General features: G+C 37.6%; 1 protein-coding gene across 1 annotated transcript in view; it reads right to left on the bottom strand.

The window, feature by feature from the left end:
- Positions 1–8,093, bottom strand: part of LOC139726991 (uncharacterized) — a 54,846-nt gene extending 46,753 nt beyond the window's left edge. Inside the window, exons 1-3 of the mRNA XM_071637974.1 lie at positions 7,954–8,093; positions 4,950–5,209; positions 4,753–4,919 (exon numbers count right to left, since the gene is read on the bottom strand). Of these exons, the coding sequence (XP_071494075.1) occupies positions 4,753–4,919; positions 4,950–5,140 (358 nt within the window). The 5' untranslated portion in view covers positions 5,141–5,209; positions 7,954–8,093. The remainder of the gene's footprint in view (positions 1–4,752; positions 4,920–4,949; positions 5,210–7,953) is intronic.
- Between the last annotated feature and the right edge of the window lie 10,261 nt (positions 8,094–18,354).

Here is an 18,354-nt window from a genome sequence, read left to right as displayed (position 1 = left end):
AATGTACTCTTGCCTTCCACAGTACAAAAAATATCAATCGAAACATTCACAAATGCCCTTCTTGCAGATCCATCCATGCTGGAAAAAGTATTTCAGAGGGAGAAACTACCAAGTACTGAGTACACAGTCAACTCTGTACAACAATACTATTGATTTTCATAAACATTGTTTCAGAAATGCTATAATCCCATATATATCTAGCTCCATATGTAGGCAACTGTTTCTATTTCTCTTTTGTCAATGCAATATGGATGCTATCAAGTGTGTTTGTTGGACTGTGGTAGCCTCACAGACTGATTAGTCTAAATTTACAAAGGTAGTTAGAACTTTCCGCTAACCCATGGTTTAAGGTTTAATAGTCTGAAGCTAAGGGTAGCGTGAAATAGAGATAACTTGCAAATATGGTTTTATCAGCGTGCTTTTGTTATTGGTTTATTTTGGTGTACCATTATGCAATGTGTCACATGCATTTATGCAGTCAGAATTTGCAAAATCCACCGACGAGAATTAGATTACCTGTAGTGAATTCCGATCAATGTGAGTGTCAAAATGACACTGTATCCCAAGGATTATTTGAAGCGTTATGTGGTGTATCATTTTTGGCCTTGAATCATGATATTACCATGCCTGTTTTATCATTGATTTATAATAATATCTACATTAATTTTATATTAACTATGTTTTCTGTATGTTCATTATATGTTTTATGATACCACGTTGAAATGTATTATATTCTGTTTATTTTCTGTTTTCCACAGCACAAGTATCCTTACTGGGTAGAATGAGTACTTCATATGAGTTCACTATCAACATTTTATTATTATCATCATGCACAGACATATTCATCCATGAGTTTCTGGCAAACTAAATTCCTTAGCAGCTCCATATGAAAGACTTTCTTTTTATGTGGAAGAATTTAGAGATCCACAATAACATGGCATGTATTTTTGTATTTCTTTTCAAAGCTATATATATTTGTTCAGGCTTGAGTTAAACTTTCAAAATTTGAAACTTTCAAATTAAAAGAACTGCCATCAGTACAAAAATGTAAGTACACTTCCCATAATATCTTACAGGACATGAATGACTTTAATGGAGTTGTATCTTGATATGTGTTTGTTTTTATTATCATCATCGTTGTTATAAGATTATCATTTTCATTGCTGATATAATTATCATAATTAATAGAAGCAGTGTTTGTCTCTTTACTATTATCAACATTGTCATCATCATCATCATCATCATCATCATCATCATCATCATCATCATCATCATCATCATCATCAACTTCATTGGATGAGGAAAGGGTACCCTCACCTAATTGAATGTTTTGTGCCATGTATCTTGAAGTCAAGAGCCTCAAAGTTGGTACACAGATGTAGGCCTATGGATGAAGCTATTCCTATATTGGCACCTCTCAGTTCCCCATTATGGAATAGCTGATAAATGATGCATTCTGGTGCCATGGTAACATTTGGTGCCCTCATCCAATGTAACTATCTCTAATATTATACCACTCTAGCTAAAATTGGATTAGCAACATTACAAGGTCAGAGCCTTTATTGTAATAAACGTTTTGCAAACTTCATGCGAGGCCCCAATATGCTGTTTGCATGCCTCAACGCTCCTGACGAAACCTACACATGCTAATAGTAACATGGCTTAAATGTAATAGACGGCAACCTTGTGCGAGACATCAGTGTGCATTTTGGATATTTGTTCATGAGGAAAACACCATATCTCTACTTCTACTATAGGCTAAATGGTCAAAAAAGTTAGGGGAATAGCTGAAAATGGAAATTATTTGTGCTTTAAGTGGACTACAATGTGCTGTCACAACAGCTTGCAGTTTGTGAGGTCATGAGCTGTTAGATCTTTAAGCTGCTAATCAATACATTATCCACCTATGGCTAGCTATCTCTATTTTGTATGCATGCTTATTACCTGACAAGGACACAGTACACGCATTAAGAGGTAGGCGACATTATCGAATTCATTCAACAAACAAATCCCTTTTAACAATGGATATGGTGAGAAAGGGCTGGATGGCCTGATGAAAACAATGTGCACCAATGTACAAAGCCAAGTAATTAAGTTAACGGTGTCTGCTTTCAGATTGCCCAATTAATGGAATGTTCATCGTTGATGACAGCCATTCGAGGTCATTTCCGTCAGCTCCCCCTCGATGGATGACTTCCGACACCAATCAACGGTTTCAACCGTCGGCGGTTGCTAGTGTTGCTCAGATAAAGCACCACAGCCATTCAAGCTAATTACATCAATTGCAGCTCGCGATGAGCATGACGGAGCCCCGTGTGTGCATACTGCCGAGGCATGGCACCTGAATGGCTTAATCATCTTTTGAGTACATAAACAGGATTATGCAAACTTGATGCTGTCATTGAAAATTTACTGGACCGGTATCGAGGACTTATCTCTCTTTATTTTAATTTGGTGACAAGATGACAGTTTAGCAGTTGTGTAAAAGCCCTGTGTAACAATGAAGAGTTTGATCAGAAAATGGGCAAAGCACCATCTGTCATCTTAAATATCTTATGTCCATCATCAACATTTTAAGTCCATCATCAGATAGAGCAAAATAAAGCCTTTCTAATAATACCAATAACCTCACTTGTAACATAACAAGGAATGTGCTTGAAGTTATGATTACTAATATCCCCTATCTTCTTGTTATCTTCTTAGTTTCTTAGCAGTTTTGGCTCCAAATATTTAAATAAACAAGACTAGAGACAGCCCATTTAGCAATCAAATTCTTTGTGTTTCCCCAATCAGGGATAGCAGTACAATTTTGGCAGAGAGATTCAGTCAGATTATCAAAATCAACAAAACAACATTGTTACTGCCTGATTCTTACAAGTATGTCATATGCTTGTGTCCATAAAATGTGACTGTATGAAGCACAGAATTAAAAAATGAGAAACTGTAAATATGTGAATGGCTGTGCATATGTTGTGGTAATTGTCTGAAGAGACAACCTATATTGATTACAAGTCTGAGACTGACTCCACTGGAATATAGTACTCAGCTCTTTAACTACTGAATGGCAAAAATTAATCTGTTATTCATGCCATTAGCAGTTTCTCTTAGAAACTAAAACTCTGATGCTTAGTTACTTTGGTTGCATCTGCTATGAAACTCATTCCATACTGAATTCACTTGGGTGTAAGTTTCAAGGAAAGCACTTCAACATGTATTTGAATAAATGAGTCAAATCAGAAGAGCAAGTGCCCCCCTGGAACTACATAAGACAGACACACAGGCACCGACTCAGTCAAACTCACTCGGAAATTTTCAGTCAAAGCCAATCTTGCAGTGACATGCGTGATAACAGGAAAGATATCTCCCTGCCGTCTTTACTTCATCCCTAAAATGTGCGCAGGAAATGAGGCTGTACACTGACATGGGACAGGATTCAGCTGCTCACATTCGTATGGTGGCTTTAAATCATTACAGCTCAGTGAATTCAATTTAGGGGAGCTGCACATACAGAAACACAGTAATTCAATTTTCAAATGCGGCGGAATCACGTTTTCTGCTGCCTTGATCTTTGCATGTGGTTGTCATGATACAGATTTCTTCTCAAACCTTAGTCACCACTTCACAAGCAATTCTTTCAACAATCTATCATGCTTGAGGGTTCTCCTTTATTTACCTTCACTGTTAACGGCCTCATGCAAAACAGAATTGCTCAAACGAGTGGAAGAAAAGTGGGAGTAATTTCAAGCAAGATCAACATCCCATTCCACCAAGACAAATCAATTGTCATTCGCCGACCGTTTACCATCATGTATATTTCTCATAATGAAAAAAATACACAAAGTGGATTCATACGAAACACGTGATGGTTGAACTTATGACCTACCTCCCATGAAATATATCCCTATCTGGCAACTTAGCTGGATACCCTTGTGCTTATTAAGGACAGATATGCAGGCAAACCCTTAAATCACTTTCATGCCTGGGGTATGGGTTATCCCACAGAGGGTACCTGTGACAGCTTGCCACAAACAATCCAATGAAATATACATAAAACGGATCACATGCATATACGGCAGATAAAATTAGGGTGTGTCAGATTTGTTACTTGTCTCTACACCCCACTGGTGGAAAAAAGACGAAGTCAGAAATGGGTCACTGGTTCTAAAAGTATACTTGAAGTCTTTCTCATTCCAACCACATCAGAATCAATGGCACTTTTATGCTATAGCAATGAGAGTTTGAGAAGGTGGCCCTGATAAAGGTAAACATATTAGTCTATATTCCTCTATCTAGCCATCTTATCTAACATCTATCTACCTATCTACCAATATCTCTCTATATCTCCGTCTTTCTCCCCCCCCCCCCCCACATATACTGTCTTCAGCCACTTTGTGATTTTATGCTCCTTGTTAATGTCAAATATAGGTAAAATACCACTTTGATATATGCTTTAAGGTCTAATTCCAAAAGACTTTTACCTGACTGGAATACAATTATATGCTTTCCTGTGATTGGCAGATTGCATCAATCTCCTAGTACTTCCTCAGATGAATCCACCTTCGATCAAAACTCTCTTAAAATGAACTTTAGGATTCAAATTTGTGTTGACACATTTCTCTGTCCACGCATAATAACAGACAGCTGGTACAAACTATGCCAGGTACGAGTGTCTGAGAGCATTTACGAGGGAAACTAACCCGTTCAATTCTTGATAAGGACAAATGACTTATTAAAATAGAAAGTGAGTGATACCTTCTTGGTCCCATGAATCCAGAGCATGCTGCTGATGTAGTTTGTGCAGTGACTCCGACCTCTTCTTTGACTCCTCGTCATTCTCCCCCTCTCCCTCACCTTCGACCTCGCAACCCTCATCACGACTGATCACAATCCGCGTCTCCTTCAGCTCCACCGCGGTCGCCCTCGACACGACCCCCTGGTAGGAAGACGACCTGAACCTCGCCGGCGAACCCTGCACCTGGGGCGACCTGTGACCCCTGACCTCTGCATACCCATCATCAGTCGTGTCAAAGACGGCATCCTCAAAGGAGGAGTTGAGGGTGGAGCTGGTGTTGGTGGAGGTAGTGGAGTCAACGGTCGACGCCCTGCTGACGGAGAGGTGGGTCTCACTCTCCTTTTCCATATTTGGTCGACTTGGATTACTGGAGCAAAAACCGATGCTTCCTTACAATCTCTGTTGCATCATAAGTCTCTGCATTGTAAAAGAAGTACAAAAAAAAAGCAAATGTGTTCAGAAGTCATATCTTGAAACTTAAGAGTATTTTTGCTTTTTCTTCACAGTGGTATAATAGATGAAAAATATGTATATATATCATATTAAATGCACCAACATTTTCAAAAGTTGTTGAAGGCTTGCTTGTTTTTGTAATTGTATAAAAATGTAATTTTGAATATGAAAGTTGGTTTAGTTTGAAATAAATAGAAAAAATATAGAAGTGAATATATGTGTGTGTATATATATATATATATATATATATATATATATATATATATATTATTAAAACACATATTTAAAAAAAAGTATTTGCTTTGGATATTGATTGCGGACAAACATATAATACAGGAACCACTGAATCACAGAGCACCAGCCATAAGGAGGGGGTAAGGGGTAGAGATATGGCATAAAACCTAACAGTATGCAAGAGAACAGGACATCTCTATCAATGCTTCTCAACCTTTTTTAAACCTGAGACCAACTTTGTCTCCTACAAACTTTTTGAAGCCCAGTTAGATCAGATAGTAATGCCATTTCATTTTATTTTTGGCTGACATCGCTAGAGCTTCCTGGCCCACTGGTTGAGAAGCACAGATGTATAATGAAGGGACTACTATGGGATTTGAAACCATAGCCTACTATACTGCCAAACCATGGTATTCTTCTATGCATACATTTTGTTATGTTCTACAGTAAGGAAAATTGTAGTATAAGAAAGAAAAAGGAGGTCAGAATGCAGAAATCATGCAAAATCATAGAAAAAATTATATTCAATAGAGCAGTCAATGGATAAAACATTCGAACCCTTTTGACTAAACATTCTGTACGTCCCTCCCCCCACCATGTCAGTCACTATTGATAATATGGCACACCCCTCCCTCAAAGTATGAGTGAGGTGTGTTGGTGGGTAATTTACTATTCTGGATGACTGCATCGCTTCCACGGTCCGCTGGCCTTTGCATATTGGACAAATTACACCAATAGATGATGGTCACGAACCAGCCTCCGTGTCATTTTGGTCAGAATAACGCGACTCACATTGCCGTAAAATGTTGATAATTCTCATCGCAAGGGCGAACATTTCTGACTCAGGCACAATGCAGACTCATGCAAGGCAGGTGCTAGTTAAGTAAAATTACATGACTTACATCCCCATCCCTCTCTCTCATTCCTTCATTCCCCTCATTGTCAGAGACTCCAACCCCAAGCACCTTCTGATCTGGAGATTCTCCCGCCTGAAACCCCTAGCAAACGGGAGACTCCAAGTTTATGTGTGCGAAGCGCGAAGTTCCTAGGGTTATAGATGCTCTCTGGTGCTATCTGAGGCTTATTTTTGCAACATACGATAGCAATTAAGTAAGAAATCCTTTCCAACGGGAGACATTGAGCCAGGGCGGGAGAAATTAAATCTCAAACGGGAGAACGGGAGATTTTGCAAAAATGGGTTTTCGGCGGGAGATCTCCCGTCGAAAATGGGAGAGTTGGAGTCTCTGCATTGTTTCTTACCTATCCCACATTCTCTCTATCACCCCATGTTCCCTCCCTTCCTCAGACACATATGCACATTCACACCATGAACATTAAAACACATACTTTTATTTTATAGAACTATATATTTGAAGTTTGTTGAATGAAACGGAAATCATATCCACAAAGAAATAATGGCAAACACGCAAATAGTAATAATCATTACGATCCACTCACTGATATTGCTTGATCACAGAAAATTCACGAATTCACACATACACACCACACATACACACACACACACACACACACACACACACACACACACCTTCATTTTTATTTTGATGAAATCATTGATATTATTATTCTTATTATTTGAATACTTTCTGCAAGCATGTGACTGTCATCATATCTTCCATGACTGAAACCAACTTGTCTTTACAGATATTGTCAGGGTAAATGAGATTATCACAATCAATGAACAAGATCTCAATGGACCGAATGTTGAGTCAACCTGATGTCAAAACGGAAGCAATCATATACATTGAACCTATGATAGTATTAACCAAAAATGGTAAGAGTAATGATTATAATAGTAATAGAAGTATAACTCCTACTGCTACTACTACTACTACTACTACTACTACTACTACTACTACTACTACCAATAGTAATGTAACTAGGAGCAGTATTACGGTAATTCTGTTAAGATATGCCAAAAAAGATATAAGAGCGTCAAACCACACACTCATGTCAGTGCCATGACATGCCAACAGATGACAGAAAATCTGACAGGCAACTGAAAAACACATGTGCTTTGGAGACTGTGATGAGAAACACCAGATGCTATCAGCTGCCCTTGTGAAATCCAACTCCAGAGAGTTTTGAGAAATCAAGTGCATCCTTCTGAAAGTCCTAATCTTAAAAGCAAAAAATCTCATGGGCTGGTCTAACCATGAGCTTTCAGCTAGTGCTAGGTTTAACCCGTTGAGGGTGAGTCCAGAGTATACTCGGGCAAGTGTCTATGGAAAATGAGTGTTGTAGCAAAATCAAACCATCCGCAATGGGTTAAGTTCTCCAGAGCCAAAGTCATTTGGAGACTACAGATTAATCTAAATCAACAGCTTGCTCAGAAAAAAAAATACTTATCAAAAGGCAAACAAATATAACTAGGACCCTGACGGATTACATACAAGAAGGAATCAGATCCATACACATAAAGAAGCAAATTTCAAAGTTAAATATGTTCTTACCTCATGAGCACATATGTGCACAGTGTTTTGGCTAACAGAGGAAATTTCTGCCATGCAAACATTCATTCAAGCGCAAGAAAGTGAAAGTGAATAAACCAGTGAAAAAAATACACCGTTGCATAACTGATTGAATGCCTGGGCATCATCTAATGGCAAATTTCCGGTGAAAGTCAAGATGGACGGTAATGGCATCCACCCCCCTTTAAGAGTTGCACCTGCCTCTGAACACAAGGCAACAGACTTTGAAGTATGATGTCCCATCCAGTCACTCATACACCTGTCAATGCAATCAATCAAGAAGAGTTTGCTCGCAGTGCCAGAAAGGAAGAAAATGATGGCCACTTAAGTTCATGATAGCGGATGTTTAGTCTGCGAGCACATTATTCTTGTTTAAAGGCTGTCTTTCATTTTTTTTTTTGTCAATTGCAATTCGGTATAGCAAAAACACCCCAATCATTCTCATATGCCTGTTTCATCCTTGAATTGAAGTAAATAAGAGATGAGTAAGTTCAATATGATAACTTTGATTTCTATGAATAAAGAAAATAGGCAGTTTGCAGACTGATTTCAAGTCATTATATAAACAGAACAGAGTTGAAAAAATATACAGCAGATCTGCTTTTACCAGGGTAAGCAAAAAAGAATGTTGGAATGTATTGGATAGGACTGATATCCTGTATGTATACAATTCAGAGCTCTTGCCCTGGAGCGGATTGAGTGATCACTATCTACTGGTCTGGATTGACAGATATGCATCAATATTCAGGTTTTTCCAGCTAATAGCATCCATCACTGTGTACTTGCACCTCTTACCAGTCTGTACAGAGTTTCCCCTCTGTCGCTATGTGTGAGAGTTCATGCACCCATGCGGCAAGACTCAATTGTATCAATTTCTCCATTTGATATACTCATATTGGGGAAAAAAAATTAACAGTTTTTCAATTTCAATTTCAATGGTCTATTTATCTCCATTAAAAAAAAATTCATAACCAGTGACTCATATTTTTTTTACTTTGATTGAAAATGACACATTGACTGCTATGTACTATGTTTGTATTTTGTTTTTGTGTATATCCAAGCTGGACATTATATAGATGATGACTGGCGGGGGAGGGAACATACCGAATGTTCCACCCTAAGAGTTTGAAATGCTATTGAGGGAGGTTATAAGTTCCGAGACTTCGTCTTGGGACTTAGAGCATCCCGAAATAGCATTTCAAACCCTGAGGGTGGAACGTTTGGTACATGTTCCCGACAACAAAAGTCATCATCTGTTATATTATATGGGTTAGTCAAATCTGCTTTTTCACATTGTATGGAATAGGCAAATTTATCCTATCGATTGCATGAAAAATATGATCGTTCAATCATTTGGTACCGTTTGTCATTTGTTACGTGAAAATGTTTTCCCATGGGAGAACATAACCAATGTGCCTTCATCACGTGACTGTGTTAACATAGCCAATCACTAACCGGTAATTGACTAGCCCATTTAATATTCTGTATTATCATATTTTGTTACATTTTATGTCTTTTCAATTGAGAAATACAAAATAAAATTGAAATTGAAAATAAAACAATGAACACATAGATTTCTTTTACAGTCAAAATGTTCATATATAGAGAAAAATATATTTACCTATCACCAATGTCATCCTGAAATGAACATATAGAATTTATACGTTTCAACTAAGTTCCATGATGGTTAACGACAACTGTATGTACAACGTATGTAACTGATCCAAGTTGGTGGCTAATCCTTTGCAATACATACTAAATTTCCTACGAAAGTAGCATGAGTATCCTCATTACAGATAACTGTCAATTTTGAGCTCAATTCATGACGACACTAGGAACAAGAAAAGTTGCCAACACATACGTGTAACATACTACATACATATAAACACAGAGCCATTTCTCAATCCTCTATGCCAAATGGGTGTGGCTGATCAGATGGGTGTGGCACATATACCATCAGTGCTGGTATTGCCTCCACCAGCAAAATTCTATTAACCCTCTGTTCTCTGGGTGTGAAAGATCATGTGTGGCATACTCCTTCATGAGCCCACTGAATGTCATACTTATTTCTCGTCCATAGATGGGAAGATGTGTGTGAAATTTGTACACATTTGACCCATTGGCATGGAATGGTTTAATCATTGGAATCTGGAATTAGGGATCTGTTTGGTATCATAACTTAACCCGTTGAGGACGGGCGGTCCCGAGTATACTCGGGCAGGTGTCTATGGGAAATGTGTGTTATAGCAAAATCAGTCCATCCTCAATGGGTTAATTGGGCAATCAGTGCCAAACACCCAAACTCTTGTACAGGTGGGTTAGGGTTTATTCACCGTATATGTATAACACAAGGAATTTTGGATAATATTTCTAGGAGAATTGATCTTAACGAGTCACCTTCTTCTATAATTACTTCAAAAATGCATCTTTGTCCTCCAGCTTGCTGATTACTTTTTTTTTCATCCCCAAAATCTTTCTGTAGCTACTCAGTCATGGCTCACTGCATGGTTATAGAGTTAATGTTTCAATTGCTATCAGCACAGGCACACCTTGAACCATGTCCTGGCATGTCTGTGTTTACATCACTGATGATCAGGCAAAAAAAAAAAATGAATGTGCTTGAAGCTGATGCAGTAACTGGAAAATGTAGCCTCAAGAGATTTGCAAAGTTGTGTGGTTATTTTTTCTTTTGCCAAGGAAATATATTTCCAGAGAGATAAGTAGATTGTGTATGGGCCACATCACATGGGTATGAGGGCTGATGAAATTTTTTTTTTTTCAATCTTCTTCCTTTTTTTTTCAACTGTAGGATACAGAAAAGAAGTTAACATCTTTATATTATCAGCTGTGAACGAAAAGGGCTTTATCGCAGTTTTGGGGGGTATGGAGATATTGGTATCATGTTGAAGAGCTCGATCTCGTCTACATTATCGTGTCAGTTCATTTTTCATTTCAGGTAAAATGTTGATATAAAAACCACGAGGGCACTATTTTACCCCATATCTGGAACAATGCTTATAAATCTACCCATTTTGATCAAATAAACTTTTTTATTTGAAGAAAATTGATTGTTCTGTTTTTATTTATGCTGAAAATTTAGAATGCAATAGTGCCCTTCTGGCTCTCATCTGATAATATCATGGATGGCTGATGAAGGTAATCCCCACTTTTATGGAATATAATGCCTGTAAAGGGGAAGGAGTACACACACGTGGTCTTAACCCGTTGAGGACGAAACCCAAGAATACTTGGGCAGGTGTCTATGGGAAATGCGTGTTGTAGCAAAATCAAACCATCCTCAATGGGTTAAAAAGAACAGGACAAGCAGAATAGTGGTTCAATGAGTAAAGGATAAATGAGATATTTCATAAGTAATTGAGAAAAAACAGTGAGAGAGAACTGTAACAGTAGAAATTTTTGCTGTGAGGAAATTTTTGTGGTACAGAAATTTTTCTGCAGTTTGTGCAACCATACGAAAATAAAAATAGAAAAAAATGAAAATTAATGCTCTCAAATCTTATTCGCTTGCCATTTGTAACACTCTCCAATGTTTTGATGGCACAGAATTAAAAACATGCAAAATTCATCTTATCCAGCCGAGCACGAAGACTTACTCTTACAAACAATTTCCATTTTCACAGTAGCTGAGAGAGGATTCCATACATGCAGAGAAAGACGGAGACATGAAAATAAGGGAGAGAGACAGAAAGAGAGAGATAGACAGAGAGATATAGAAGAGATAGAGAGAGAGAGAGAGAGAGAGAGAAAGAGAGAGGAAAGATGAGAGGACTTCAAGCTTAAAAGCCATCTGTGATTTGGCCTTGCAAAGATTACAAGCTATGTTAAAACATCTATCTCTCTGCAGCAGACAGTTGAAACTGCAATCAAATCATGTCTCCATGCATGTGTTTTGACATGAAAATGAAAATGAAATTAGAATACAATTGACAGAGGGAGGAAAATTATATAAAGTAAAGAGGAAAAAAGAAGAAGAAGATGATAATGGAGCAGAAAAATGTATCCAAGAAGCCGAACGATAAAAGAGACAGATACAAACATTCCTATACCTCTCTTTGTCAGAATATCCATGTCTTCCTGTCTGTCTATCTCTCATATACACACAAACATAATACAACTGTCAATATATACATTTTGAAGCGTATATTTCTGCCCATCTCTCACTTTCCTATTTCTCTCTCACTTTCCCTCAAATTGGGAAGCCTTCTCTATTCTTGTTGTAGTTTTTTTTTTCCTTCTGCAATGAAAGATCTGCATCTATTTCTGTCTGTGGTATAGGCTGTCTCACCTAATACCACTCCACATGGGTCATCCCCAAATATTCTTCAGAATCTATACATCAACCCATCACTTTACTTTAACTACAACTTTACAAATGAAGAGCTCCATTTCTAAGCACACATCAATCTACCTATATATCTATCTGTCTTCCCTTATTATTGTCTAATCTTCATTTATTGTGTTAGTTTTATCTTTCTCCACCTCTCCTTCCACTATATGATCACTTCAAATGCATTGCTTCACAATTAAATCCATGAAACAGAAAGAAATAGTCAACTATTTTGCTTGTATTTGACTTTTTTTAAACTCTCTCAGAGAGATACACATATTTTTTTGTGTGTGTGGAAAGATTGTGTTTCAATAATTCCATTGAGAAAAGAATAAGGAAAGAATACCAGCAGATTGAGTGCTTGCTATAAATTCCTGCTGTACCTATCTCTAGTTCTTGTTGTTGTTTTTCAAAATGAATTCAGGGATCATTGCATAGTTGTCAAAGACCTTTTAATTGGACAATAACATATCTCTCTGGTAGCCTATTTGGGCCACAAATATGTTTAAATTTGAAACATTGGTCGCCCTAAAAAGAAATTAATTTGCTCAAATTAAGGGGAAACATAACAATCAATATTGAGGTTTAGTTGCCCAACCAGGCCACCAAAAAATAACCTTTTTTGAAATTTGGTAGCCTGACATTAAAGGTCCTGTTTACCTTTAGGAACAGTGATTTAAAGATACAACATTTAATGCATATGTGTAGGTCTGTTGTACCACAAAACATCCTATCATAAAAAATTCTTGCGAAAAAGCCTAAAATATAAGGAGATATCTGTATTTTTCCCAATAAACCGTAACTGTAGACGGTTTAGTCTTGAAACATTTTTATCATAACTATTGTTCACATTTTGTATATTTAACAATACTTAACATTGATTTTACCGACTAAAATTTTTACAGTGGTTGTTTCTATCGCTAACTCACATTTTAGAACTACTTTCAAGCACTAATGCTGGGTTTTCGTTTCATCTGCAAATGGTAAATTATCCCTTTAACTTTTAAAAGTGGAACTCGGCCACCGGGCCACTGCCTGAGTGGAGCCCTGATTATTTATTTGTGTGTATTTATTTAAAATACATGTTGTGTTGCATTCTGTTACAGGACTGGATCTGTTATCAAATATAGAATTCAGCTTTCAAATCAAAAGGATCACATAACTGAGATGAACTCTGCATTATGAGCTCAAAATGTATATCTAAAGAAGATATGAAATGAATAGAGACACATCACTTTTGAAGCGAACAATTCAAATCAAGTATATTGGACTTCATAAACTTTTTCACAGAATAATAATTAGGTATTTAAAGCAACAACAATCAGTACAAATGTGTGACTACTTGCTTTCCATTTCTGATGATAAGTTACATCTTAAGTCTGTGAAAAGCACACAGCTTTAAAAAATTGCAGTGTATTCCTTTCTGAAAACAAACCCTTTTAATGTATCATGTTTCTCAGAAAAAGAGAACAAACACAAAAAATTGTATATATAATAAACCCCTCTGAAAGTGACAGAACCAAAGGCATGAATCTACTGGGCCTGAAAAGCTGCTTTTCGTGTTGTTTCATCCTTTTCAACATTTTTTTCTTTGCAGATCACCAAACCTCCTTCACGCCTAGACTGCTCTCTCTCCTTGCGGCGTCTTTTGAGAAAAGGCTTTTTGCATTCTGTGGGGACAGGGTGGGATTGAATCACCGGGGCATAATGGCTCGTAAAGCTCTTTAGCACCGACGTGCATCTCACCTAACGACGATCATGCTCAGCGAATTACGCCTAACAACCTTGGAGCTACTGTGCCCGAATCTGTTTCCTTCCTGAAGCCAACCCGCTTATCTCACATGCCCTGGGAGATAGGGGGAAAGCCAGATGTAAGCAAAAGAAGCAGCGCATGCACACTTTAGTCATGCTGTCAAACGTATACTTTAAACCCCTTTATGTGACACCTCAGAAAGACACCCAATAAAGTTTGTTGTCATGGTTACTGGGAGCTAGCTGATGACACATTACCACAGCCAGTGAAATGGCTACACACCTGTGTTTGATAAAAAAAACCATGATACTTCTGAGCATGATATATATTGCAGTTGGCAAGGTACTCATATGAATATAAACATTTTCAGTATCATGTACTCATGACATAAGAATCCAAGATCTCTAAATGTAGCTCGGTAAGGGAAATTCCATTCAAGATGGCTTATCACATTTCTTTCAGGTACTGCATTTTTTATTAGGGAGGTGGCTCTCATCTACTTCTTTTTATTAAGAATCCTGTTTTCTCTGTCTTTTTTTACCTGTTTCAGAGCGCTTTAAATTGATTGTCAGAAACTGGAGGAGAAGGCTGAGAGCTTTAACCTATTGAGGACAAGCTGATTTTACTACAAAATACATTTCCCATAGACACCTACCTGAGTACAATTGGGACTACTGTAAAAGTGGATATTTTTGCACGAGTAATTTTTCGCGCCCGGCCAGGTAAGATGAATTTTGAGTGTTTTTAATTCTGCGGAATCAGGACATTGACCACTGGAACATATGACATGTAACAATTTTTGTGTGCTTTTATTTTCAGCTAGCTTTGGGTTGTGCCAAATGTGTGAAAATTTCCACTTTTACAATACTCTTCAACAGGTTAAACAGATGAGGTAACCACTAAGTCCTAAAGAAAGTTTGCCATCTTTCCAACATATATTACTGGTACTTCTAAATTTTACTGCATATCTTATATTGAAAAAAGACTAAATGAAACTGGTTTAATTCATTAAATCAGCACTGAATTGATCAAAGAACAATTGTAATCTTCTATTAAAAGTTGCAACTAAAATACTCATGACTCAATCGTAAAAGTAAGAGGTTTTTGAATAATTATGCAAGTGAAACAATTACTATATCATTACAATAGGGTTGAAATTATTATCATTATTCTAAGACTTCCTCTTATTATCATTATTATTATCATTTACTCTATAGTATAAAATAGCAACATTAAAGAGTAAAGTTGTAATAAATCCATTAAGCATCAACCACAGCAATGTGATTTCTGGGACTTGATCCTCGGTGAGCAAAAACCCAGAAATAAATCTGTTCGTAAATATTGTAATTTTACTTACGATGTATTCTCTGATTTTTTCCGCTCTGTGAAACACTGCATAAAGCCTCAATTAATTTCATGCCCTACTTGACCCACAGCCATGTCCATTGTTTGCCTGGCAGTTTGTTTTTCAAAAAGTGTCAGTTTTTATCAGTATACTGCCAAACTGTAGTTCAGATACAGCAGGCATAATCACCCACTTCAGAGCAAGCTGGCTTAATCTTGGTCAAGATAGTTGAATGTGAGTAGATTTCAAGCATGGCAACATTACAAACACTTATAACTGTGCCCTTTTGTGAATTCACAGTACTTCCCACAGCATGCTATGGACTCGGACCTGAAGTACAGTGTTGGGAGCAAAGATGTCTTATAAAACCAAACTGAACTGGTTTTACTCTAAAAGGCTAAACAATAAAATCTCGATAAATTGCGCTTATCACATGATTAGATTGGGAAATGCATCCTTTGAAATCGGAGGATGCATGCTTGAAACATTTAAAGTGAAAGAGGATTTTAATCATGGGAAGATTGGAGCATCATATAAAAAAGTGCATTGACTGTCTTTTCTAGGGGGGGGGGGGGTTGGGAGGGGGTCAAAAGAACTCTACAAGAGAAATATTCCATAGCATGTATCCACTAACATTACGGGCATGTCGATACAAAGTCAAATGGTGCTTATTTCATGAGACCTGGTAGTACATCAGTATACTAAGAGCTTTACCCATCTACCAGATAAAATATTTAGTATCTGGCAACAGAATAAAACTTTGGTTTCTATTTTGGGTGGCTGCTATTGTTGGCACAAAGTCTAATGGTGCTCTTTGAGACCTTGTAATATATCAGTATACTAAATGCTTTACTGTCTCACTAAACAAAATATTTCAACACAATATAACAATACAAAACTTTTGCATGTTGTTGTCTAGTAGGGTGAAGGGAGGAACAATACAAAGGGGCAACTTGTTTAGAATATGTTATCTAATTTAAACCATTGAGGACGAGTCCCGAGTATACTTGGGCAAGCGTCTATGGGAAATGCGTGTTGTAGCAATATTAGCCCGTCCTCAACAGGTTAAGCTGGAGATCATGTAGAGCATTGTGTATGGGTGTGCGTGTGTGTGTGTGTGTGTGTGTATGTATGTATGTGACAGAATGAATTTGACAATAGTCAGGTTCATTGTGCAATAAAGAACCATTGGTCTGTCTGCCTCTATTCCATGACATGTCTATCCGAAACAGCTGCCGCAGCAACAACAACAACAACAACAACAAAAAGAGCAACAACAACACTTAACAACAGCCAGTCTTGTTATGCACAAGACAGCTGGAAGTCATGTAGAAATCAAGTGGTTTGATGCACTCAGCACATGTTTTATCCCATCACAGAACTTGGCACTAACACCTGCTATGTAATTTACCAGGCAGGTGAATAATTCGAAACTAAAAGGAGCCTATTCTGATTAACCCGTTCCTGAGGGAACATGGTGGGCTGTGTATCAAGTCTATAGACATTTAAGAATTCACTGTAGAATGGGTTAACTGTTGCCCGGACATATCTCACTCTACACCATGCCTTGAGAACGAAGTGGTAATGCTTCCATTAATCCTACGCTGAACAGGGGGAGTAAAAAAATATAGAAAAGGAAAAGAAGAAGAAGAAGAAAAGGATACCACCCATTTCCTGTGGAGCTGGTGATCATTTCATCAAATAAACTGCATTGAACATTAGTGGCACGTGCAGCCTGGTATCACTTCTCGACTCAATCCTCTCCTGCCTATAAAATTACTGTACCAGAGGCCTTGTTGGGAGACAGGGGCCACCAGTCAAGGATGTTTCTACAACAAGGAAATCTTCTTCATGAGCCAATATCTTTGCTAGGTTAACTCATTGAATCCTGAAGAAGATCTTGCTGCAGAGATCATTATCCTTTCATGTGAGTTTGGCACTCCTGAATTTCAAAGCATATCATAATAACTGCAGATAAGCAGTCTACAATAGCTCTTGAGCACAATGTTACAAATGAACTTTCTTTTTCCTCCTCAGTTGGTTAGGCACTTCCCTCGTCTTAAAAGTGGCATAATCAAAATTTTTCTATGATAGAATGACTTCTTAACATCAAAAGAAATATCTGTGCTAGTAATTCAAATGGGAAATCCCTTAGCTATACAAAAAACATATCAAGTTGAATGCAAAGTGCAGATTTCAAGGTTAATGCCTCATGGACATTAAAAAGAAATTTGATGAAATTTAAAAGACCGTACGACCAAATGGTAGTTTCATATCTCAGGAAGACAGCTAAAATCTGCATACCCAGTTTAATCAGATGCACATCACAAGTTTGACATCCATGAACCATACAGCCCACAAGCTATTCAGCCCACGAGTCATACAGCCCATGAATCTGACACTAAGCAAATAAGGCCCATGCGTCTGACACTAGGCAGACAAGGCCCATCAGACTATGTAATATTGGTCTCGTCTGCCTTTTTTACCTAGTGTCAAACTCGTGGGCCTTTTTTGCTTTGTGTCAAAGTCTTGGGCCTTGTTTGCCTTGTGTCAAACTCATGGGCCTTGTTTGCCTGGCATCAGACTCATGGGTCTTATTTGCCTAGTGTTGAAGCCATGGGCTGTATGACTCACGGACCTTTTTTCAATGTCAAACTTGTGGGCCATATGACTTGTGGGTGTCTGTCTCATGAGATGACCCCATTCAACCTGGGAAATCTTTAATCACTGGATCAAAATCTGGAGACTAATCACACCACATAAGGCATTAAATTGATTAGTATACTACAAAAATTATTGACATATAATTAGTGGCAATGTCATTTTCATTGCACTAACTTTTACAAGTTACGCATGTTGTCCGAATCATAAGGCCTATGATGCACACGTACATATCAAAAACATGAAGGATATTACAGAATATCATGTTATGTTTTG

The sequence above is a fragment of the Diadema antillarum genome, unplaced genomic scaffold (genome assembly GCF_040938485.1).
Source record: "Diadema antillarum isolate AM-2024a unplaced genomic scaffold, OU_Dant_1.0 seq00000108_RagTag, whole genome shotgun sequence".
Taxonomy (NCBI): domain Eukaryota; kingdom Metazoa; phylum Echinodermata; class Echinoidea; order Diadematoida; family Diadematidae; genus Diadema; species Diadema antillarum.
The sequence above is the reverse complement of the archived record's forward strand: the minus strand, read 5'-3'. Positions and strand labels throughout refer to the sequence as shown.